Source organism: Loxodonta africana, chromosome 6 (assembly GCF_030014295.1).
Source record: "Loxodonta africana isolate mLoxAfr1 chromosome 6, mLoxAfr1.hap2, whole genome shotgun sequence".
Classification (NCBI taxonomy): domain Eukaryota; kingdom Metazoa; phylum Chordata; class Mammalia; order Proboscidea; family Elephantidae; genus Loxodonta; species Loxodonta africana.
In genome coordinates, this window is record NC_087347.1 from 96164543 (window position 1) to 96191045 (window position 26503).

At 36.9% G+C, this 26503-nt stretch overlaps 1 protein-coding gene across 6 annotated transcripts in view; it reads right to left on the minus strand.

The window, feature by feature from the left end:
- The window catches only part of RIF1 (replication timing regulatory factor 1), a 58319-nt gene that overhangs the window by 10298 nt on the left and 21518 nt on the right, over window positions 1-26503 (minus strand). For all 6 annotated transcript variants that reach the window (XR_010322316.1, XM_064287166.1, XM_064287165.1 and 3 more), the window contains 10 exons: window positions 15468-15567; window positions 13232-13496; window positions 11542-11584; window positions 10568-10770; window positions 9938-10037; window positions 8571-8690; window positions 6838-6989; window positions 6388-6468; window positions 6247-6301; window positions 2646-5879 (listed from right to left, as the gene is read on the minus strand). Coding sequence is in view for 5 of the 6 variants with exons in the window: in XM_064287166.1 (XP_064143236.1) it covers window positions 2646-5879; window positions 6247-6301; window positions 6388-6468; window positions 6838-6989; window positions 8571-8690; window positions 9938-10037; window positions 10568-10770; window positions 11542-11584; window positions 13232-13496; window positions 15468-15567 (4353 nt within the window). In the remaining variant the exon portion in view is untranslated. The remainder of the gene's footprint in view (window positions 1-2645; window positions 5880-6246; window positions 6302-6387; window positions 6469-6837; window positions 6990-8570; window positions 8691-9937; window positions 10038-10567; window positions 10771-11541; window positions 11585-13231; window positions 13497-15467; window positions 15568-26503) is intronic.

Consider the following 26503-nt stretch of genomic DNA (forward strand, 5'->3'; position numbering starts at 1 on the left):
TTTCCTTTTTTATTCATTTAACCAATGTGTGCAAGGTATAGGGTCAGGAGCTACAGCAGGTACACAGACCATCCGTGTTTCCTAAATGTAAAGGAGCTATAGTTTAATGCAGGAGATGAAAATATAAACAAAATAACTATAAGTGAAATCACATCTAGAAACTGATGAAGACACAACCTAGGGAGATTCTTCTTTGTAGTTAGACAAGGTCTGGGAATAGGGAAGCATTTATATAAACGCTTACGTGAAACACAGAGCACATGGCCCCAGCACCCAGTAACTGCTAGCTAAACCTGCTTTATCCCAACTGAATTGAGAGACCATGTCAAGAAGAGATTTGATGTAATGAGCACTAATGGCCAAAACCAAGATGTGGAAACACATCACACATGAAGAAAGCAAAGGTCATTAAAAAGCAAAGAAAGACAAGACGAAAATGGACGTCAGAAGAGACTCTGAAACTTGCTTTTAGATGCCAAGTACCTAAAGCAAATGGAAGAAATGATAAAGTAAAAGAGCTAAACACAAGATTTTAAAGGGTGGCTCGAGAAGACAAAGTATCATCAAGACATGTACAAAGGCCTGGAGTTAGAAAACCAAAAAGGAAGAACATGCTTGGCATTTCTCAAAGTGAAAGAACTGAAGAAAAAATTCAAGTCTTGACCTGCAATAGTGAAGGATTCTATGACCAAAATATTGAGCAACACAGGAAGCATCAAAAAAAAGATGGAAAGAATGGAGTCACTATACAAAAAAGAACTGATCAACGTTCAATCATTCCAGGAGGCAGCATACGATCAAGAACCAATGGTACTGAGGAAGTCGAAGCCGCACTGAAAACATGCAAAAAAACAAGGCTCCAGGAATTGATGGAATACCAAGTGAGATGTTTCAACAACAGATGCGGTGCTGCAAGTGCTCGTTTGTCTACGCCAAGAAATTGGGAAGACAGCTCCCTGGCCAACTGACTGAAGATATCCCTATTTATGCTTATTCCAAAGAAAGGTGATCCAACCGAATGTAGAAATTATCAAGTAATATCATTAGTATCACATGCAAGCAAAATTTTGCTGAAGATTATTCAAAAGATGTTGCTGCAGTACACTGACAGGAAACTGCCAGATATTCAAGCCGATTCAGAAGAGGGTGTGGAACAAGGGATATATGGCTGCTGTCAGATGGATCCTGTCTGAAAGCAGATAATACCAAAAAGATGTTCACCTGTTTTACTGACTATGCAAAGGCATTCAACTGTGTGGATCATAACAAATTATGGACGGCACTGCAGAGAAAAGGAACTCCAGAACACTTAATTGTACTCACGAGGAACCTATGCACAGATCAAGAGGCAGTCATTTGAACAGAACAAGGGGACACTGCGTGGTTGAAAGTCAGGAAGGTGTGCGTCAGGGTTGTATCCTTTCATCATAATTATTCCATCTGTATGCTGAGCAAATAATCCGAGAAGCTGGACTATATGAAGACTATATAAAGAAGAAAGGGGCAACAGGATTGGAGGAAGACTCGTTAACAACTTGCATTATACAGATGACACAATCTTGCTTGCTGAAAGTAAAGAGGACTAGAAGCGCTTACCGATGAAGATCAGACCACAGCCTTTGGTATGGATTATACCTCAACATAAAGAAAACAAAAATCCTCACAATTGGACCAACGAGCAACATTATGATAAATGGAGACAAGACTGACGTTAAGGATTTCACAATCAACACCCAAGGAAGCCGCAGTCAAGAAATCAAATGACGCACTACATTGGGCAAACGTTTTTTGAAAAAGACCTCTTTAAAATGTTAAAAAGCAAAGATGTCACCTTGAAGACTACGGTGTGCCTGACTCACTCCATGGCATTTTCAATTGCCTCATATGCATGTGAAAGCTGTGCAATGAATAAAGAAGACCAAAGAAGAAGAACTGACGCTTCTGAATTATGGTGTTGGCGAAGAGTATTGACTACACCATGGACTGCCAAAAGAACAAATTGGTCTTGGAGCAAGTACAGCCAGAATGCTCCTTAGAATCAAGGATGACAAGACTTTGTCTCGCGTATTTTGGACATGATACCAGGAAGGATCAGTCCCTGGAGAATGACATCAGGCTTGTTAAGGTGTACACGGTCAGCGAAAAAGATGACGACCCTCAACAAGATGGACTGACACAGGGGCTACAGCAATGGGCTCAAACACAGCGACGATCCTGAGGATGGCACAGGCCCAGCCAATGCTCCATTCTGTTGTACACGGGGTCGCTATGAGTCAGAAGTGACTCGATGGCACCTAACCACAAACTTGCTTTACCGCTGGCAAGCAGAAGAATCAGCTCTGAGTTTGCCTCCCTCATATGATGTTATGGTACGAGGAGCAGAGGAGAACATCACAAATGAGATATTTGTTAATTTTGCCAAAGCTGAATAATGTGCACAGATGCAGAAGGGTCCCTAGCTTGTCATAAAAATGAAGAAATACCTACAGAGGCTCAGCCTCCTTTTCTCAATCTCTTCCTTCTGTCTGCCCTTTTTCGTAGTTGGTGCGGTAACGAATCAAAACATCGTTCATCAGGTATTACTGCATGGCAAAAATATTCCAACTAAACATGGGCCCCTTAATATTCAGCCTCATTCCCCCTACCTTGTTCATAGGTGATGGAATCTCATCTTCCTGCGGTCTTTTTTGCCCTCTCTTTAAAATGCTGGTGGATGGAGAAGCCAAAGGAGACCAGACACAGCGTGTCTGCATGCCACTAGGACTGTCATTTGCTGAGACAAGACATGGATCAAGTTCCCTTAATTTTTGAGGAGATAAATTCTCTTCTGTTACCAGCTCAGAGATAGCTATTTCAGATGTTAGAGATTGTGGGGGCTCCTCCACTTTCTCTGAAGTATGGTGAGTTGCTAGTGTTTCATCATCATTGTCCACTAGCATGTGACTGTCATCTAATTCTGTTTCTTCAGATTTATTAAGTTCAGTATTTGTTTCAGCTTTATTAGAGCCAATCCTTCCTTCTTCAGTGTTCATTTCAAGTGCGTCAGGAACAAAACTGTCAATTTCTGCATTTAATCTCTCTGTTTTAGCTTCTTCAGGCTTAGTGGTTTGGGGAGTCATATTTCCAGCCTCTGTTTCACTGAAACGATCAGTTTCAGTATTCACTTCACCAACTACTGCTTCTTCACAATTTTCCATTTCAACATTCACTGTTCTACCTGAGCGTGGATCGGATTTATCACTTCCTTCATCTGGTTCCCCAGCTGCTGTTCGTTCACAAGTCTCAGCTTGAGCACCCTCTTTTACAGGTGTGGTAGTATCAGAATGACTATATCCTGAATGAAATTCCTCAGCTGCCACATCTTTAGCATTCAGTTCTTCAGCTGCATCTGCTTCAGATTCATCACTTCCTCCATTCTTTTCTTCTGCTGCCTCTTTTTCAGAAATATCAGTTTGGGCATTCTCTTGCTCAGAGAAGGTAGCTTCAGATTTATTACTTTCTAGATTCAATTCCATAACTTCTATTTCTTCTAAATTAGATTCTTTTAGTTTACGTACATTTGCTTCAACATTAACGATGTTCTCTAAACTTGGTTTCTTTTTAGAGGTAGTTCCTGGTTTCTCTTCTTTAATCTCCAAAAGAGAATTTTTCTGTGAAACTTCTTCCTTGGAATCACCTAAACATGGAGCAACTGTTTCAAATTTTTTATTAGATGACTCTTGACTTTCAAGAGATACTGCTTCACTGGAATGCAAGCCACAAGTCTCTTTAACTATCTCAGAAGGAAGGGATTCTTGAATAGTACTTTCTTTCAACTCAGTTTCTAATACAATTGATGAATCATTAATAGTATCATTCTCCTTCAGGCCCAAATGAAAACTCACACTATGATGCTCATCTGAAAGTTTTACTTCTGAATACAGATTCGCTTTAGAAGTCTCTGACACAGTTACCGGTGTTTGCAAATCTGTCTTTGTTTCGCTTATCTTTATATCGTAATTTTCTGTGTTCTTTAACCCAATGGATGGCTTTTCCTGAGGCTGTGATTTTTCTCCGCAGCAATCACAACCTTTTGATCTCCTCACCCGCCTACTTCTCTTGTGTTGGCATTCAAGTGTTTGGAGAGTTTTTTCAGAAAGCAAAGAAATGTCTGACGTCCCTGTTTTTGAGATCTCTCCCACGTTGATACTTTCGGAAGAATCTCGCTTATGCAATCTTTTATTAGCATTTCTAGTCCTTAGATTTGACTCTGGCACAGGTGGACTTGTAAAGGAATCTTCCGCACCTCTATTAGTTTTACTCTTTCCCTCAGGTGTATCTGGTACACTGTCAACTTCTAACAAATCGGAAGCGCTTGTAGAATCCTGAAGAGTTACAGTGCTACTTTCATCTTTTTTATCAGAAGTCTTGGATACGTCTATTTCACAACTTATTTTATTAACTTGTGTCTGATTTTCAACTTTTATACATTCCTGTTTTACCACTTTCTCTTCTTGATCTTCATTGTCAGCACTGTCACTGCTTTTGTTCTTCCATTTTCCAGGCCTCTTCTTTCTAGAACCTTCTTCTTTTGCCTCGGAACTATCAGATTCTGAATTTTCAATGCTGGAAAGCAAACCTTGGGATGCTCTTCTTGTTTGATACCGTGTTCGTCCCCTTACTGGTTTCTCAGAGGATTTATCTCCAGTGTCCTGGACACCATCTCCTTCAGACTTAATATTCTCAAGGTCTGGCTTTCTTCTACTGTGGTCAATTTCAGTGTTAGTGCTGGCTTCCCCAAAAGTCTTCTCACATAAATTATTTCCTTTGTCAATTAAATTTTCTTGTACATTTTGTTCAGACATCAGCTGCTGCTTTGGTAACACATCATCTCTTTCATGTACTGGACTCTTCTGAGGTATCTTTTCTTCTTCCTTACGTCTCTCCTTTTTTTGGTGATTATTTTCCTTATCTTGGCTATCAGGGATAGATTCTGCTATTTCTGAACGTCGTCTTAGAGACCGTCTAAGGGTTTTCTGACTTGGAGTTAGCGGAACCTGACTATCCTCATTTACCATTTGATCTGCTGGTATTATTGCTGGGGGTGTATTTTCTTTTGATTCCAAATTAATTCCTACATTTTTCTCCTCTACACTATTTTCCAATACTACAGCATTTTCTACTGTTGGTTTAAGCTTAGTATCTTCACATTCCATTGTAGATTCAGGAAGACAAGCCTGATTGTCTGACACACAGTCTGTTTGATTAAGCAAACCAGGTGGGTTATTTCCTAAGGCTAACATGCCATCAATAAATTCCTGAGTATTTTTCTCCTGTTCAGGTCTCAGTAAAGGTTTAGACCTTTTATTCCCTGTTTGTTCAGCTTTACTCAATCTTCGACCTAACCTCTTAATTCCATTCACTATTTTTTCAGAGTCAGACTTTGAAACAGTCACTTGTCTTTTCTTTGTTTTGGATGGGATATCTGCTTTACTCATGCTTTCCTGGTTATTTTTCATTGAAATGGTTGATGACATATTATTCAAAGGAGATGGGCTAAAAGGCCTGTTTTCTGAACCATCGAACTTTTCCAAGGTAATAAAGGTTTGCCTTCGGCTTGTAGGCTGAGGAGGAGTTCCAGAAACAGTGGCATCAGAAACTGAGCTACTGATGACACCAGAAGTGTTGTCTGTACTAGATGCACGTTCAGTTGAAGTTTTCTTTGATGAAATTAAAGATTTTTTTCTGGAATCATTATTTTTGCTCAATATTTCTGGACTGGTTTCCTCAACAGAACCACACTTCTTATTTGAAAGAGAAGCCTTTTCTAGATGTTCATCCACACCACAGTTTTCCATGACATCTTGAGAAACAATGACACCACTCTCCATTTGCTCCTCCTGCAGAAAAATGTATATATAGATGAACCAGCAAACAAATCTGTCTTTCTGGAAATTTTAATGTAAAACTTTAATTCAGAAGGCAATCAATGACTTTTAATACACTGCAAATACTCCAACAGTATTGGCAGATACCCACTAATTTGTGTCCTTAACTGGAAATATGCAATAAAAGCCAAATAAATTTAATTATGTATGTGTGTGTATACGCAAACACATACAAAATTCTGTTAAAACATGCTAGAGGGAGGTAAGTGATTATATAATACATCTAAAAATTTGTAAGACAAAGACCAACAATCTTTCAATAGTTTAAGTAATTCCATAATGAAAGGGTGATTACAAAAATCCAATATATTAAGTATACCTTAATCCTCATCTTGGAATCTTCCTGTGGTTTTGCAGTTAGAGTAGGAATTTCCCTGAAATAAGTAATTGTATACATTAGAATATTATCTTTCATTACCAGAAAACCAGTTATGAAAAATTCAACAGCTTCCATACTTACATAGACTCTTCCTGACTATACTGAGAAAATAAGGTATCTTGTGAAACATCCAGATTATTATACATGGCAGGAATATCTCCCCTAGAAAAAATTTTATAGATAAGTAACTTTCAAAATCTGGCTATTCTTACATTAGACATCAAATATTTTTACCATCAATTTGCCTTTTTAAAACAGTATAAAACCAAGACTTGGATGTTTATTTTCCAGATTTTTGATGAAAATATTTTCCCTACTACCCCCTCAACTCCCCTAAAACCAGTTAAAGGAATTCAGTTTAGAAATGTTTGGTACTTTACTAGGTAGCCTTATACACTGTGATATGCAGTTACGTGTGGCACATCTTTAGTATACACAATACCTTAATTCTAAACGCAAAGTTAATAGTTTGCTGCATGATATCTAAGTGTGAATACAGAACACTCAATTCAAAATAAAAGGTCTGTAAACCTCTTTGTTTTGAGTACTTCCTTCTGATGTTCAGTTAGTATTCTTTCCTTTGCTTCTTTTCCTTCTGGAGGTATAAACACAAAGTCGGTAGACTTTTCTTCTTCCAAAAGAATTTCATTCTTTATTTTTGTAGATAAAGATTCCCGTTTCGACTGCAGATTAAGAAAAAGTAAATATACATTTGAATCTCAATTATTTTCCAAAACTTCAATTTCTCTTAGCAACTGATATAGTTTTTCAGTGTTGACTTGAATGTTTGAGGTCTAAGCCTTTGCAATGTATTATCGGTTAACAACAAATAGTACAATGTCCCCTCAGTTTTCTTTCGGTCTCTAATACACAATCAGGAAACAAACAAAACCAGACTTCTTGAAAAAAGCACGCAAGTCTGTGCTTACCTACAAAGCATGGACATATGTTTTTTTAGGGCAACACAGAGAAGTCAATTTAACTAGTTTGGCAGCAGGAGAGAATATCTACAACTCTCAAGTTACAACATAATTTGCCTAGTTAAGTAATACACCCTGTATATCAACTTTAGTACTATGTTTTCTTTATAAATTTTCAGTGCAATTAACGTTGTTTTCATTCCATTTCAAAGTGGCCAAAAGAGTATTACTTTTAAAAGTAACATTCTCCTTTAATACTGTTATTTCCCCAGGGCTTGGTGTCATGATTCCAAAACACCCCTTACTGGAGGTTGAAGACAGAATCTATTGTTGTTTGCCACCACTCGTCTGTCAGTCTGTCGCACTGTAGTGGTTTGTGTGTTGCTATGATGTGGAAGCTATACCAGCAGGGTCATGCATCATGGACCGCTTTTAGCGGAGCTTCCAGACTTAGACTAGAAAGGCCTTGTGGTCTACTTCCAAAACTTAGCCAATGAAAAACCCTATGGGTCACAACAGACTACTGTACGATAACAGTATTGGAAGATGAGCCCCTTAGGTTGGAAGGCACTCAGAATACACAGTGGCTGCAACAATGGACTCAAACATACCATTGATAGTGAAAATGGTGCAGGGCTGGGCAATGTTATGTTTTGTTATACACGGGGTCACCATGAGTCAAAGCCAACTTGATGGCAATTAACGACAACTTTGTCTGAAAATAGATTAACTAGCAACTAGCAAGACATTTAGCTTTGGTGTTGTGTGCTGTTGAGTTGATTCTGACTCATCGTGACCCTGTAAGACAGAGTAGAACTGCCCATAGGGTTTCCAAGGCTGTAAATTTTTATGGAAGCACATCTTTTTCCTGTGGAGTGGCTGGTGGGTTTGAACTGCTGACCTTTTGGTTAGCAGCTGAGTGCTTAACCACTGCACCACCAGGGCTCTTTAGTTTTAGACTGAGGTTAAAACAAATGTTTTATACAGACATTTCTCATTCTATTCTTAACAAGAGTTTTCAAATGTTTCTCCTCATATGCTACCTATGTTTGTTATTCAAACCTACTCTCAACCCACTTCAAGGGAGCTGCCATCCATAATAACTACACTTAATGGATGCTTCTATTACACAAACTTACCTTAACTATAAAGGAATATCTTGAGGCTTTTAGATTTTCATGCTATCCTAATAGTCTTTCTAGACCAAGCTCTACTATTCCTTTGCAATCCCATCTTTTATTTAGCCTTTTATATTTTTTCCATCCAATTGAAAGCCGCATGCTCTCAAGCTACCGAAGACTTTAATTTAAAAAGTTCTAATAGACACACTTTGGAAAAACATACTTTGGTTGGTGGTCTCATATTTTCTTTTGTATCCTTTTTCTGTGCCAAAAGGGAATCTCTTTTTCCACTTGATTTTATTTCCATGCCACTTATCTTGACATTTAACTGTGAACTTTCTGTCTGTTTTATAAAAAATAAAACAATTTTAGTAAGCACGGCTGTTTTTTCTATTTGGTTTTTCCTTTTCATGTTTTCGAAATTATTTTCAGTATAACGAATACTGTATTTTTATGCAAACAGCACGTGCCCTCTATGTTTGTTTGCCAACCGTACCCTCCCACCACGAGGTATCTTCATAAATGCGCTTTTTTTTTTAGAGTACCATGTAAAAAAATACTTGGCACAGTGGTGCTTATGAAAATACTTTGGGGGGGGAGAGCGGTTAGCAAACAAACGTAGATGCATATTATTTGCATAAAAATACAGTACACATTTCAAATCACACATTTCTTCTGATTATTCAAGCCTCTTAAAATCATGTCAAACGAAAGCAAGCCATCTAATTCAACAACAGCAAACAGGCTTTACTGGAAATATTTCTAAGAGAAAATCAAAGCCATAAAACTTTTAACGTTAAGCAATGAAGTGTATTAAAACACAAATGATACAATACTGACACATAAGCACATTTCCTTCACAATAGGAATACATAACTTTTACAGGCCAAATTACAATGAAGTCTAGAAGGTTATCTGAGGAATTAATACCAAAAACATAGTATTTGACCAGGTATACTTTTACCTTTTACAGGTTCTAAACAGAAAATAGCTACACCCAACCTGCTACTGAATAGAAAACTTTTCGAAGGATGCTCTACTTCATGAATGTATAGTACCCATACTTTTAGTCCTCCAAATTTCTAAATCTTCACATATTAGCCAAAATAACTTCGGTCCTAATGGGTAGTGTGAGAGCAAAAAGTGTTTTTCTGACAGAAGGAATGACAAATTTAATGGAAAGAAATGGGAAAGTAAAGGACAGCTTTTGCTTACAGATGGATTAGTAACTGTTGTTTCTGGCTTATCTAACACTTAGCCATATATTTCAACAATTACAACCTATGCAAAACAGTACATGAGGTACCTTAGTTCAAAAAAAGCTTATTAATGAACACAAATCAGAGACTACTTACATGGGTCTCTGGTGGAAACTACTACCTTTAATTCATAAAAGTATTTTTAGTCCAGATCACTATGTAGAAAAATCCTGTCTTACAGAGATCTTTCACTCAGGTTTTACTTATCATTTCATTAGAACATTCAATCTAAGCTGAACATTCAATCTAAGTTTTTGTCTTTTTAAAAATTTTATCAAGACCCAAAAAACACACCCCTCGAACATCATGTAAAAGTAAAAGGAACACTTACTGCATCTGAATATGGTCCACTGGATTCTTCCACAGTTTCAACATTTTCCAAACCAGGCAACAGAAGCAGAGATTTTTGTTTAGCTTGTCTTAGTACCGACCTTTAAAAAAGTACATATATACACACACACACAGACACAGATACACACACATTTCAGTCAAATAGTACTGGTGAGATCATATGTAAAAAAAGTGCACTTAAAGTAATTATAATTTTAAAGTAGCTAAATACATCTGGCTTAAAGATAGTTTCTCACTACGCATACATTAACCTGAAAGAAATTACAGATAATACTTGAATTTTTCTCTAAACTTCTCTGAATTACCAAATTTTTATGATGAAAAATTTCAAACAAAAGTAGATGACACATCATTTAGCTTCAATAACCACCAATTTCCTGCTCTTCTTGTTTCATCGATTAGGGATAATGGGTAATTTTAAATTACCTTTTTTTGTTCCTAAAATCAAGGTTACAAATAATGTTTAATAATTACCATGGCATGCCAAATAATAATACTTTAAGAAAGCCTCTGTAATAACTCCCCATAAGAAAAGTTTAAGTTAAAATCAAAATGTAAATTTATATTATCACAACAGAATAGTTGTATAAGAGTTTTGTCGTTAGCATACTTTAACTCTTCAGGATAAATCAGTATCGGCACTTTAGCAAATGTGGAATTCCAGAAGTGAGCACTCTGTTTTCTAATCTGTTTGTTCTTGTGTAGAAATATTATGCATAATAATGGGGTGAGCTGTTCAAGAAGTTCACTGTCGTAAGTCCCAGTGTAGCTAGACTGCAGACAAGCAATAATTTCTCCTAGTAGCTTTTCTAACTAGGAAAAAGGAAAAGTTTGTTAGGGTAACGTTTGGAATATTACTTTCAAACTAGGTAAAAATAAAAGCACAAAACATACTAAATAACCAACCCACAGAACATATTATTTCAATTTTTAACTTCGCAGGTTTTTAAGAGAGCCGCCATCCACCCCTTACATATATGAAACAAAAACAAAAAAACACCAAACCCAGTGCCGTCGAGTTGATTCCGACTCATAGCAACCCTACAGGACAGAGTAGAACTGCCCCATAGAGTTTCCAAGGAGCGCCTGGCGGATTTGAACTGCCGACCCTTTGGTTAGTAGCTGTAGCACTTAACCACTACGCCCCCAGGGTTTCCTTACATATACAGCAATCTTTAAAAGCTGGCAAATTATCGGGTAAGCTTACTTTGGTTATTGATATTAGAGCTGATTTAGAGCTTACTTTTCCACTAACAGAAAACAGTTATGTTTTTACATCAATTATAGTAAGAATTAATAGATGTTCACACAAGTTTCACCTAGAAAACTATGGAACCAATTCAACTTATGTATTAAGGGATGAGACAGGGGTTGATGAGTTAAATGAATTTAAAGCACACCAATAAATCCTTTTTAAAAACTATCCTTTGCATGTGTCAATGTCATGTTCCCATTAAAAATTAAGTATTATAGTAAGTCCTTTACAATCAAGCAGAATTAGGTTTCAGGTAGGCAATTATCTAAACCTTAAGCTTTTCTTTTTTATCATCAAAGTAAGTTTTATAAACAATTGTCTATTTTTACCTTGTTGTTCAAACAACTGTACACTTTAGGGACTTCATCAGGCCTGCAGGGGGAGGGAAACATATAAATGTATATCATTTATATTTTAGAAAATTAACACTACATTGAGCTAAACCTACAAATACAGTAATATATCCATTAAAATGAGAAGCGTGATATAAAAAGGTGCCTCAAGATTTAATTAGTGAAAAAGTAAAATTGCTAAACATAATGCATAGAACAAATCCATCTATAAAAAATTAATCATAGAAAACCATTAAAAATAGATCTCAAAGTATTAATACTAATTATTTGCTTCTGAACATTTTTTTAAAAGGATGCATTTCTGGTAAGGACTAAAAAAAGATTTGCAAAGAGTTAATGGACTCTGGGGTTGCATTTTGTCCTTTCTAAAATCTTTGCCTAAGACTCTTTCTGTGAATTTAATTTACAAAAGATAGACTTATTATGGTTGAACAATAGGGGTTATAAGAAACAGTGACCAATCCTTTTAAAATGCAAAGAAAAAAAAACTTTCATGTTATCATTGTCAGGTTGTTTTTTTAAGGCACTGGCGGCTTCAAGTGTAAAAATTCAGTTGTGTGCTCCATGGGGTTTTCGAGGGCTGATTTTTGGGAAGCCAGGCCTTTTTTCCAAGGTGCCTCTGGGTGGACACAAACCTCTGTTAACTGTTTTTAACAAGTACTCTAAAACCAGTTATCAACAAGTCAATTCGGACTCATGGTGATCTCATATGTGTCGGAATAGAACTGTGCTCCTGAGGGTTTATTTTTCACCCTCTGGGTAGACTCAAATTGCCAATCCTTCTGTTAGCAGCTGAGCAAGTTAACTAACCATTTGCACCACCCAAGTACTCCTCAATGTAAAAGGGCATGTTTAAATTAATACAAACTTTCACAGGGTGACTCAGAAATTTAAATTTGCATACCCTTTAAAACAATTTCATTCTGCAAAAGTAATTGTAAATTACTGGGTAATAATTTATACACAAAAATGTTCAACTGCAATACTGTTTGTCATGAAGTAAAAAGCTAATAAAAAAACAGGCCCACCAACATGAATGTGGTTAAGAAATTTAATGGAATCCTATACATTTAGGAACTCTTACAGCACAATGGTTAAGCAGTTGACTGCTAAGTAAAAGGCTGGCGGCTGGAACTCATCCAGTGACTTTGTGGGAGAAAGACCTGGTGATCTGCTTCCATAAAGATTATAGCATAGGAACCCTATGGACGTAGTTCTACTCTCTCCTATTGGTTTGGTATGAGTTGGAATCAACTCAATGGCACACAACGCCAATAATATATAAATGTTTAAAAGAACAAGATTCTTACATGTATGGTAAAAGACGCGTACAATATACTTAACTGCAGAGTAACACGTTAAATATGCTCTCACGTGTCATACATTTAATAGGTACGTTTGTTTGCGTAAACGATTCTGAAAAGGTATGTGCTAAACTGAAAACAGGGTTGTAAACATGCAAAATAAAATGCCTTTCAATTTCTCCCTCATAATTCTGTACTATTTCAATTTTTTTTTTTAATAGAGAAGCACAGTTTAACATACTCTATACTACACTGTAAAGATTACCATTTATAGCAATAATAAAGCTGTTGGTTAGGAAAACCATAATCTAGTTGTAAAATGTATACATTTAATTCAAAGCTATTAAGTTCAAAATACTTACTTTGAGGTTTCATATAATAATGCCAGAGGTCTTGTCAAAGTTGCAAATATTTTTTGGATCATAGAAGGCAAAGAAATGTGTCCAAGTACATTGGAAAGGATGCTGATGATTGAATTTCCAATAGCAAGGAGGGTATCAGAATGTACTTCCTTGAAGTCCAGAGTATGGAAAGAATAGATCACTTTCACAATAAGTTTAAATAAAGAAGCCAACTTCCCTAGCGGCTCCTTCTTCTTTTTCGACCAATCTGAAGATGTCTGAGGTACTAAAATAAAATTGAATTTATTAAAAACTCAAGCAGAGAATAGTAACACTGTCTACCTTTATAATTTATATCTCACATCTAAATGATGGCTACATCTAGCACATATGTTTTTGTAGATTCCCCAAAATAAACCTTAAAATTATATACCGGTAATATGTAAATATCACCAGAGCATTATTTTCAGAATGACAATCAGAAACAGGAAAACAGGTCAATCTAGAATAAGAATCCAGAAAAATTCATAATTTCGCTAATAAATTATAAAATGCATTTCAAGTTTTTTAGATTTCACAGAATTCCAACAAGTGAAGAAAAGTACTAAATCATAAGTTCTAAAAGTTAAATATTAAAAGCCGGTTTTTTAAATAAGAAACATTTCCATTAGAAATTATTGTTTCCTGGCTCATTTATAGTATAATAAATCCTACAAATAAAAATGAACAAGTCAAAGATCTAAATACTAGGCCAGGGGGTGGGGTGGGGTGGGGGGAGACGACGGACCACAAAAGTAGGCCTGCTACCTATTTCCGTGATTTAAAGGAAAAAAGTCTTAAAAATACTCTCCCGCTTTCTGTGTACCCTTCTTAGACTCCATTTTTCTCCAGATACCTACCTACATCCGATAAACTCACACCTGTCTTGCCAAGAAAATCATACCTATTCCAAAGTATCTTTCCCTTTCTCTCAAAACAATCCATTCCTTTAAGATAAGAACTCTCGGACCTAAGAGAAAACTCTGATTAAAAATTAATTCTATGTGGAGAAAAAAAAAAACGTTGCTACTGAAAGGAAGCCAGCCTAATTCCCTAGAATCAGTTTCTGAGACATGAATGTAAACTGGAAAAGCTACCCAGTAACTCCTGGCTGAGGCACTGGTGGTTCAGCAGTGGTATTCTCATCTTTTCTACAGAAAACCTGGGTTTGACTCCTGGCCGATGCACCTCACGCACAGCCACCACACCCAGCTGTCAGTGGAGGCTTGCATACTGCTATGACGCTGAGCGGGTTTCAGTGATCTCTACACTAAGACAGACCAGGAAGAAAGGCCTTGTGATATATTTCTGAAAATCAGCCAACAAAAACCTTATGGATCTCAATGGTCTCACTGACAACCAATCAAAGGCATCGTGCAAGACCTGAAAGCGTTCTGTTCTGTTGTGCATAGGATTGCTGTGAGTCGGGGACCAACTCAACAGCAGCTAACAATGACCACTCTTGGCCAGGATGCTGAGGGTGAGAAGACTGTTTATATACAATGGATTGATCAAGTAATATATTGAGAACAATGGAAACCAAGTTTCTCACGGTTTAAAATTGGAGGTACAAATACAGAAAGATGAAATGAAATCGAGGGATGTTAAGTGACTTGCTCAAAAGAATAGACAGAGACTAGAATCCAGGGTTCCTTTCTCCCAGGTCAATGTTCTTTCCATTTCATCACAGTGCCTTAGACTATCCAGCAGGTACACAATTTTTCTAGCAATTTAAATTTGTTTCACAATATGAAATACAAAGTTCATGTTTTCTTTAGGGATAAAGATTTGACAAGTGGCACACACACAAAAAATCTCAACATTTTTGTTAATTCATAAAATCTAAGCCCACTGAAAGAAACCGGTGTATGTTAGAGCCATGCTATCTTATACTGACAGAAACCCTAACAAGACAGTCCTCTAATAAAACAGTCATGCAAGTTTTTCTCCCAAATGCAGTGTCAAGTAATAGCTCTGAGACTTACCAGCCATACGAGCTTGGGCAAGATGCAACCTAAACCAAGGTTAATCACTTGTATTATTAGTAAATAGTATTATTAGATAAGACATTTTATACGTGCATGTGTTCTCACACACCTGAGAATCTAGCATAATAAACTGGTAATTCACCAAGACCAAAAGAAAGCAAAATGAGATGGGAAAAGCAATAGGACAACCTGTTCAGGCAGTCATAAATAAAGGTAAAAAAAATACTTACATTTAACAGCAGGCTGATATTTAATATTATATGGTGAAAAGTCAATGCAATCAACCATTACAGTAATAATATAAACAAGTCTATCCAAAAACAATGAATTCTAGGGAAAAAAAAAGAAAGTATCGGATTAGAAACTTCTGAAATAACTCTGGCATAGTATACAACCATAGTGAGCAACAACAAACAAAAGAATCTAAGACTTTTACTCTCACATATTTATACCACATAAGGCACACTTCTCAGTTAACTGCTGTGTACCAAATACATTACTTTTTGTTTCTCAACAATTAGGGAAAATAATTCAACTTTATGATGCCAGTAAAACTCAGTGTATCAACCAATAAATTGAGAATGGAAGTACTAGGTCCATAAGTAGATTCTTTTATAAAATTCTTGAAAATTACAAAAGTAAAAGTGCATTACTGTATTTTACACAAATAAAGAATGCATTCCTTCGATGTCTGTTTGCCAACCACACCCTCCCCAAGCAAATTATTTTTGTATGCGTGCTATGCTAAATTTTTATTATAGCAACAAGTCAAAAAGTTTTTTTTGGCATTGTAGTGCTTAGAAAAATACCTCACGGGGGACAGCAAAGTTGGCAAAGGTAGAAGGTGAGTGTTACTTGCATAAAAATATGGTACTACATCCAGTGAAAACAAAACAAAAATGAAAAAGTTGCTAAGCTCCCCTACTCCCTTTCCTCAAATCCCCCCTAAATCCAACTGGAATAAAAACAAATCCACAGAAAAGGAAAAAAGGCTACTAATAGACAAAGCAATATTGAAGAACAACAACAAAGTAAGAGGCCTAACCCTTCCTGATCTCAAAACATACCATATAGCCAAAGTAATCAAAACAGCCTGGTACTGGATCAATGACAGACACACAGACCAATGGAATAGAACTGAGAGCCCAGAAGTAAACCTATTCATCTATGGGCAGCTGATTTTTGACAAGGCGTCAAAAGTCCATTCAATGGGGGAAGACAAAGTCTCTTTAACAAACGGTGCTGGCAAAAGTGGATATTCTTTGCTGAAAAATGAAACAGGATCCATACTTCACAGCATACACAAAAACTAACTCGAAACAGACCAAAGACCTACATGTTAAAGCTAAAACTATAAAGTTCCTAGAAGCAACTATGGTACCTAATTCACTTTAAAAATACATGATTAAACTACAAACGCATGAACAACAGAAGGCAAACTAGACAGCTGGGACCTCCTAAAAATGAAATACTTAAGCTCAGCAAAAGACTATATCAAAAGAGTAAAAAGAGATCCCACAGACAGGGAAAAAATCTTTGGTAACAATGTATCTGATAAGGGTCTAATCCCTAAAATACACAGAAAACTTCAAAAACCCAACAACAAGAAGACAATCCAATAAAAAACGGGCAAAAGGACATGAACAGACACTATATCAAAGATATTCAAGCAGCCAACAAACACACGAAAAGATATTCAGGATCATTAGCCATTTCAAACCCAAACCTACTGCTGTCAGGTTGATACCAATTCATAGCCAGCCTATGGGACAGAGCAATTAACTGTTTCCGTAGGGTCTCCAAGGCTGTAAATCTTTATGGAAGCAGACTGCCACATCTTCTTCCTGCTGAAGAGCAGGTGGGTTCGAACCACTGATGGTGAGGTTAGCAGTCAAGTGCTTCAACCACTGCGCAACCAGGGCTTCTTTCATTAGCCATTAAAAACAAACAAACAACCTGTTGCCATCAAGTCAATTCTAACTCATAGTGACCCTACAGGACAGAGTAGAACTGCCCCACAGGGTTTCCAAGGAGCAACTGGTAGATTCAAATTGCAGACCTTTTGGTTAGCAGCCAAACACTTAACCACTGTGCCAAGGCTCCTCATTAGCCGTTAGAGAGATGCAAATCAAAACCAGAACGAGCTACCATCCCACCCCTGCAAAAATGGCACTGATCAAAAACAAAAAAATGCAGAAAACAACAAATGCTGGTGAGGTTGTTGGGAGACTGGAACTCTTATCCACCACTGATGGGATTGTAAAATGGTACAACCACTATGGAAAACAGTAAAACACTTCCTCAAAAAGCTATAAATAGAGATCCCTTAAGATCCACCAATCCCACTTCTAGATATATATCCTAGAAATCTAAGAACAGTGACATGAATAGACATATGCGCACCTATGCTCACTGCAGCATTAATCACAATAGCAAAAGATGGAAACAGCCTAAGTGCCCATTAACGGATGAATGTATAAACAAACTGTGGTACATACCAAGAGCGGAATACTACACACCTTTAAAGAATGATGATGAGTTCTTGAAACATTACATGATCAATCTGGACGGCATTATCCTGAGCAAAGTAAGTCAATCACAAAAGGACAAGTATTAAATATTTCGTGATTGCGCTTTTATGAAAAGATGATATACATACAGAAAGCAACATTATTCTGTATGGGGGCATTTATATGGGAGGGGGCATCACTTTCTAGATAGCAGACACTTGTTATTTTCGGTAATGGGAAAGGCAATACCGAATGTGAGTCTGTACAACTAGACCAAGAAGTACACAAGAATAAAGGATGTTTCTGATAAATGCTGTAACACACAATTTTGCAAACACGACAAATAATAAAAAAATACAGGTGGTTACATAGGTAGATACATACGCGGATACGTGTATAGGAAGGCATATGTGGGTATATGCATGTGCACGTATAGGTGTTATCTGTATGCATATGCAACTACACGTGTGTGTGCTACATATACACTCATATATAACATAAAGCACAAAGAGGGCACAGTTATGGATACTTCCTAGACATAACCAAACACCTCAAGGGATTGGTTTTACTGCATTTGAAGGTTTAGTACCATAGTCTCATAGAACAACTTGGTCAACTGGTGTAACATAGTTTATAAAGTTTACATTCTACATCCTACTCATGTGAGTAGCGTCTGGGGTCTTAAAAGTGTATGAGCACTGTCTAAGATACAACTATCAGTCTCTACTTGTCTGGAGCAAAGAGAAAGAAGGAAACCAAGGACTCAAACAAGAAACTACTCTACAGGGTTTATCACCCACACGAATCACATCCTCATCTATCCTGAGACTAGAAGAACTGGACAGTGCCCAGGTACCACTACCAATCATTCTGACCAGGGACAAAGCAGATGGTCTCAGATAGACTGGTAGAAAAATGTGGAACAAAACTCAAATTCTTAAAAAAGTCCAGACTTACTGGACTGGTAGAAAACAGAGGAACCCCTGAGACTGTTGCCCTGAGACACCATTTAAACCTGGAACTGAAACTACCCCAAGAGGTCACCTTTCTGCTAAGTAACAGATTGGATCATAAAATAAACCGTATCACCAGTGAGTACTGAGCCCATCTATAAAATCATCTATATGAGATCAAACGGTCAACTTTTACACTAAAGCAAAGATGAGAAGGAAAAGAGGTAGGGGCAGGGGGAGGTACGGAAGCTAGATAAATGTAAATGGAACAATCAGAACGGAAATAATGAGAATGCTGACACATATGAAAATTGTAACCAATGTCACAGAACAATTTGTATAAAAATTGTTAAATGGGAAACTAATTTGCTGTGTAAACTTCCACCAAAAATACGATAAAATATTATAAAAAATAAACACAAGCACCAAACACTTCCTGGAAATTTTTTTGAAGAGGGGGAAGGAGAGAAACAGACTAAAAAGGAAATCCCAGCCCCATAAGTCAAACAGAACACCGTCAAAATCGTGAACTATTTTATTAACAAGATGCAGAATAAGGTTCTTTATAAACCCTGTAAATAGTCAAATAAGTAATTAAAAGACTAATGATATTAAAGATCTATGAAAAAATTGCACTAGTTTTTCCACCTCCCTTTATTCTCCATTCTTCCCACCTGTCCATTTCATTAATTCACATGTCTGCACCCAAAGACAGTCTCCCACACTGGGTATAAGAGCCACAGAAACAAGACAGTGCCTCAGTTAACCTATGAAAACCATGTGGATGGTCAGTCCAAAAGACAAGCTACACATTCATAGGAAAAAAAAAAAACAAAGTTTCTGGTGTTTCCTCCCTGTTTACAACCACAAGGTCAAGGATGGCTGTAACCAGAATTTGCAGACAAAAAGGGATTCTCTCTTGGGTTGGGAAATAAATTCCAGCTACTATTATCATTGGTATGAGTCTTTATTGACAAATATACACATTCATGACAAGGCCCAGCAACATGAAGGTATGCCAAAAACCAACAGAACTAATTCATGAGTAAAGAACTGATAACCAGAAACAGAAGAAAATCCTCAGAGGCAGAGGGAAAACATATCCATTAAAAAAATTAAATGTAAAAACGAAACCAGTATAAAACATCTCAACATTTAAAACACACACACAAACAGATGTTGGAAAAAGAGAGGTAAGGGACATAGAAGACAAGCCCACAAGTTCGAAAACTACTCCAGAAAGAGAAAAACGGGACTACCAAAAGACGACAATTTCCTGAGATGAAGGCACAGTTCTTTAGATTAAAAGGGTTCAACCAGTACTTAAAGTTGAATTAAACAGATCTCCCAAGACACATTCTGGTAAAACGTCTAAACTCCAAGACAGGAGAAAAATTCTAAACTTTACAGTTAAAAAAAAAAAAAGACTACTTCAGACTGTACATTTGCAACAGAAGCCATTAACAACTGAACAATCTCTTTACTTCAAAATTCTGTGATATAAATTTTCAGAAACCTAAAACTTACAACTAGCCAAACGATTAAGTATGGGAAGGGGACCAAACAGTCATGCATCTAAAGTTAGGTGCCAATTATTTCTTTTTTCTTAAAGAATAAAATATGGTAAAGCGAAACCAGGGGCAAAAAATGGGATATAAGAAACAAAAGCTGAACAACAAAATCTTATGTTTAATGTAATATGGCACAAAACATGCAAATATGTATGTGTAATCTTGTCACCAGCGCCTGCAATCTTCAAAAACAATTTTTTTTTCCAGACTTTATACATCCTATATAACAATATAGTAACTGAAACTAAAATTCAGATCTTTCAATAAAACCTGGAAAGTGACAAGGCAGGGAAAAATTTGTGGGGAAGTGAACTCATGCCAAGGTCTTCACTTCTTAAAGTACAACGTCATGGATATTTAACTCTTGAAACCTGACAGAAAAATTTAAGTTCAAATTCTTAAGAGTAGTAGTTGGGGAAAAAAACATGTTTGCCTACATATATAAACATGTCAAAAACACTAGAAGAAAACTTGACTGATAAAAACTGTCTCCTTTGCCATGAGACCAGAAAAACTGGATGTGCCTGGCTACCACTACTGAACATCTTGATTGACAACTCTACAGAAGAATCCTGATCAAAAAGGGGAAAAATGAAGAACAGAATTCCATATTCTCAGACTTTCTGGAACCATGGAGGATGGATGAACCCCTGAAACTACTGCCCTAAGACAATCTTTAAACATTAAAACAAAAACATTCCCTGAAATCTTCTTAAAACCAAACAGTAGTTTAGCTTAACTAGTAAAGAATTTCTGCCTTGAGCACAATGCCCTTTTAAGATCAAGCTACAAGGGATCAAACTGACTACAGTAACCTGAAAGATTAGATAGGAACCTTAGGGGGCAGTGAGTTTATGTTCATGGGGGAGGAACAACTCTGAAAGGGAGGGTGTGAGAATGGTTGCACAACTTGAATGTGATTGATGTCACTGAAATGTACATGTAGAAACTTGAATGGGTGTATGTTTTTGCTGGGGTTTCAATAACAACAAAAATAAATTATTAAAAAAGTAACTGGATTTATAAGTAAAGAGAAAACTAAAACAAAACAGAAACAAGATGTCAAGAATAAGACCATATACTCTATTTCTTACTATATATGAAAGGGCTAAATATACTTACTAAAACACAAATTCCCGTACTATATGCTACGTAAGACCCAGAAACGTAAAAATAAAGATACATAAAAAGAAAATCTTAAATTGATACAATGGAATGCTATAAAACAATGAAAATGAACACGGCTGAACACAACATGGATGACTCTTCCAACCCTAACAATGAACCAAAAGACACCCAGTATGGTATTATTCATATAAAATTCAAAAAAGGAACAAAGCTAAACAAATGTATACTACGTGTATGCACATGTAATAAAAATACAAAGGAAAACACAAATTATTATCAAAAAAAGTCAGGATAGTGGTTCTCTCTATGGAAAGAGCATGTTGTGATTCAAAATGCCAAGGGCTCTTGCTTCTGAGCACTGGCAGTGTTCTATTTACTGACCTTAGTAGTTTCATGGTAGCATAATGTCCCTTACTATCACCTTTTTCTTGAATTCTACCAGTTCAAAAGTAACCATGTTCTTATCCTCAACATCTTTGTTGTTGTTGTTCTCTTTACTTACTATAATCTAGTTTTTTCCTCATGTTTTCAACATTATGCATCCTATTTGTTTTTTTTCCAAATACTACTCTTTAAACTTATATTCTTCTGTCAAATTTGAAGACTTAATAGCGATCAATCTTTATGTATGACAATGTATCACCAAAATATGTAGTAAGCATGCTAAAATACATCAAATTTACAATCAAGGAAACACTTTACTGCTCCCAGAAACTTACCAATATAAAACTACCACAAGGAATTATAATGTAGAGAACAAATTTCAAAATTAAAAATCATACAAAGAATCCTAATACATACAATGTGTATTATCATAAAACAATATAACCAGAAATTAATGACAGAAAAGTCACTAAAACTAGTCTCTTCAATTAAAAAGCACCCTTCTAAACTGCCTGATGCTAAAACAAAACACACCAAAATAAATGTTCTACATGATTATCACTAGAATACTAGTCTGAGTGCATAGTTTGGAAAAGATAAAATAACAAACAAAAACCCTAGACTTTCACACTTAAGCTAGAGTAAGAACCCAGAAAACAACAGAAACAAAAAGTGTCAATGCACATAAGCACAGGCAGATTAACCAGGAAGCAAGGTACACACAGGCTTAATTGTGTTTTCTTACCAATCTGAAATGCATAATTTCACATGAGCTTTACCATATCTTCAATCAATGTCACTTTGAAGTGGTGAAATTGTGCACTTCAGCCAAGTAAAAAAGCACAACCTGCTATAACTGGGTTATCCATACCTGCATCTAAGTAATGACAAAGAAAAATAAACAGCTGCAGTGATGATCAATAAAATAAAATGAAATGCTGGTTCTTTTAAAGACTTAAAATAGACTAGTCTTTGATTAGCAACTCTAGTCTGACCAATAAAACAGGAATAAGACTTAAGAACAAAAAAGGGCAATATTAAGTACAGATACGACATTTTTCTTACACTATTTAAATTGGCAGAGAACACAGGAAAAGTTACACTTACTAAATCATTCTAAGAGGTTACGATCACTGCACTATTAAAACTGGAAAATCTCACTAATGAACATATATGCCAAATATTTAAAACCTTAATCCTACAGTGTTCTAAAAAAGGATATCACTGACTAAGAAGGGTATCCCAAGAACACAAGACTGGTTCAATATAAGGAAATACATTAGCAATACATTTTATAACCTCTAGCAACAACGAAGTAGAAATTGCATGAGGGGAGAAACCTGTTTATAGTATCCAAAAACAACAGCTTAAAAACTAACAAAAACCATGCAACTGAGATTAATTTTAAAAGATCTAAATACATGAACACATTCAATATTTTAAAAGTGTAAATTCTTCTCCAAACTAATCTATGAATTCAGTGCAATCAATGCTGAGCAAAATCTCAACAAGACATTTCACAGAACTGGACAAGACTCAATTTCTTCTGAAAGGGAACAAAGGTGCAAATTGAGCAAAGAAAATTTTTAAAGATTAAAATTAAGGGTCAAACTCTCCCTACCAGTTAAAAAAGCATTCAACAAACTATTTATCTACTGTCTTTGTTTAGACAGAAGTCAGGGATATATACCATCAAGAAAGACAAGGTCTCTAACCTCATAAGAGTGGAGGCGAAGTAACAATGAAGTATACAAATAAGTAATTTTGAGGTAAGTGTCAAAAAGGAAACAAGTTGTTATGACAGAAATTAACAAGCTTCATTAGATAAAACCCCCACGTGTCTGTCAGTTTGTTGTACTGGGGGGGCTTGTGTGTTGCTGTGATGCTGAAAGCTATGCCACCGGTATTCAGATACCAGCAGGGTCACCCATGGAGGACAGGTTTCAGCTGAGCTTCCAGACTAAGACAGACTAGGAAGAAGGACCCAGCAGTCTACTTCTGAAAAACATTAGCCAGTGAAAACCTTATGAACAGCAGCGGAACATTGTCTGATACAGTGCTGGAAGATGAGTCCCCCAGGTTGGAAGGCACTCGAAAGATGACTGGGGAAGAGCTGCCTCCGCAAAGTAGAGTCGACCTTAATGATGTGGATAGAGTAAAGCTTTCGGGACCTTCATTTGCTGATGTGGCATGACTCAAAATGAGAAGAAACAGCTGCAAACATCCATTAATAATCGGAACCGGGAATGTACGAAGTATGAATCTAGGAAAATTGGAAATCGTCAAAAATGAAATGGAATGCATAAACATCAATATCCTAGGCATTAGGACATGGACTGGTATTGGTCATTTTGAATCGGACAATCATATAGTCTACTATGCTGGGAATGACAACTCGAAGAGGAACGGTGTTGCATTCATCATTAAAAAGAATGTTTCAAGATCTATCCTGAAGTACAGCGCTATGAGTGATTGGATAATATCCATACGCCTACAAGGAAGACCAGTTAATACGACTATTATTCAAATTTACACACCAACCACTAGGGCCAAAGATGAATGGAAGATTTTTATCAGCTGCTGCAGCCTGAAATTGATCGAACATGCAATCAAAATGCATTGATAATTACTGGTGATTGGAATGCGAAAGTTGGAAACAAAGAAGGATCAGTAGTTGGAAAATATGGCCTTGGTGATAGAAACAATGCCAGAGATCGAATGATAGAATTTTGCAAGACCAACGACTTCCTAATTGCAAACACCTTCTTACACCAACATAAACGGCGACTGTACACGTGGACCTCGCCAGATGGAACACACAGAAATCAAACTGACTACAACTGTGGAAAGAGACGATGAAAAAGCTCAATATCATCAGTCAGAACAAGGCCAGGGGCTGACTGTGGAACAGACCACCAATTGCTCATATGCAAGTTCAAGCTAAAACTGCAGAAAATCAGAGCAAGTCCACGAGAGCCAAAACATGACCTTGAGTATATCCCACCTGAATTTAGAGACCATCTCAAGAAGAGATCTGACGCATTGGACAGTAGTGACCGAAGACCAGATTAGTTGTGGGATGACGTCAAGGACATCATTCATGAAGAAAACAAGAGGTCACTGAAAGACAGGAAAGAAAAAAAAGACCAAGGTGGATGTCAGAGGAGACTCTGAAACTTGCTCTTGAGCGTCAGGCAGCTAAAGCAAAAGGAAGAATTGATGAAATAAAAGAAAGGGCCTCTTGAGAAGACAAAATCAAGTACTATAATTTAATGTGCAAAGAGCTGGAGATGGAAAACCAAAAGGGAAGAACACGCTCGGCGTTACTCGAGCTGAAAGAACTGAAGAAAAAATTCAAGCCTCGAGTTGCCAACAGTGAAGGATTCCATGGGGAAAATATTAAATGATGCAGGAGGCATGAAAAGATGATGGAAGGAATACACAGACTCATTATACCAAAAAGAATTAGTCGATATTCAACCATTTCAAGAGATGGCATATGATCAGGAACTGATGGTACTGAAGGAAGAAGTCCAAGCTGCTCCGAAGGCATTGGCGAAAAGCAAGGCTCCAGGGATTGATGGATTATCAATTGAGATGTTTCAACAAACAGATGTAGCGCTGGAGGTGCTCACTCATCTATGCCAAGGAATATGGAAGACAGCTTCCTGGCCAACTGACTGGAAGAGATCCATATTTACGCCTAGTCCCAAGAAAGGTGATCCAACCGAATGTGGAAATTATAGAACAATATCATTAATATCACACACAAGCAAAATTCTGCTGAAGATCATTCAGAAATGGCTGCAGCAGTATATCAAAAGGGAACTGCCAGAAATTCAGGCCGGTTTCAGAAGAGGACATGGAACCAGGGATACCATTGCTGATGTCAGTCGGATCCTGGCTGAAAGCAGAGAATACCAGAAGGATGTTTACCTGTGTTTTATTGATTATGCAAAGGCATTTGACTGTGTGGATCATAACAAACTATGGACCACACTGCGAAGAACGGGAATTCCAGAACATTTAATTGTGCTCACGAGGAACCTTTACACAGATCAAGAGGCAGTTGTTCGGACAGAACAAGGGGATACTGATTGGTTTAAAGTCAGGAAGGGTGTGCGGCAGGGTAGTATTCTTTCACCATACCTATTTAATCTGTATGCTGAAGAAATAATACAAGAAGCTGGACTATATGAAGAAGAATGGGGCATCAGGATTGGAGGAAGACTCATTAACAACCTGCGTTATGCAGATGACACAACCTTGCTTGCTGAAAGTGAAGAGGACTTGAAGCACTTACTAATGAAGATCAAAGACCACAGCCTTCAGTACGGATTACACCAACATGAAGAAAACAAAAATCCTCACAACTGGACCAATGAGCAACATCATGATAAACGGAGATAAGATTAAAGTTGTCAAGGATTTCATTTCACTTGGATCCACAATCAATAGCCACGGAAGCAGCAGTCAAGAAATCAAAAGACGCGTTGCATTGGGCAAATCTGCTGCAAAGGACCTCTTCAAAGTGTTGAAGAGCGAACATGTCACCCTGAAGACTAAGGTGCCTCACCCAAGCCATGGTATTTTCAATTGCATCATATGCATGTGAAAGCTGGACAATGAATAAGGAAGACTGAAGAATAGTTGACGCCTTTGAATTGTGGTGCTGGCAAAGAATATTGAATATACCATGGACTGCCAAAGAACGAACGAA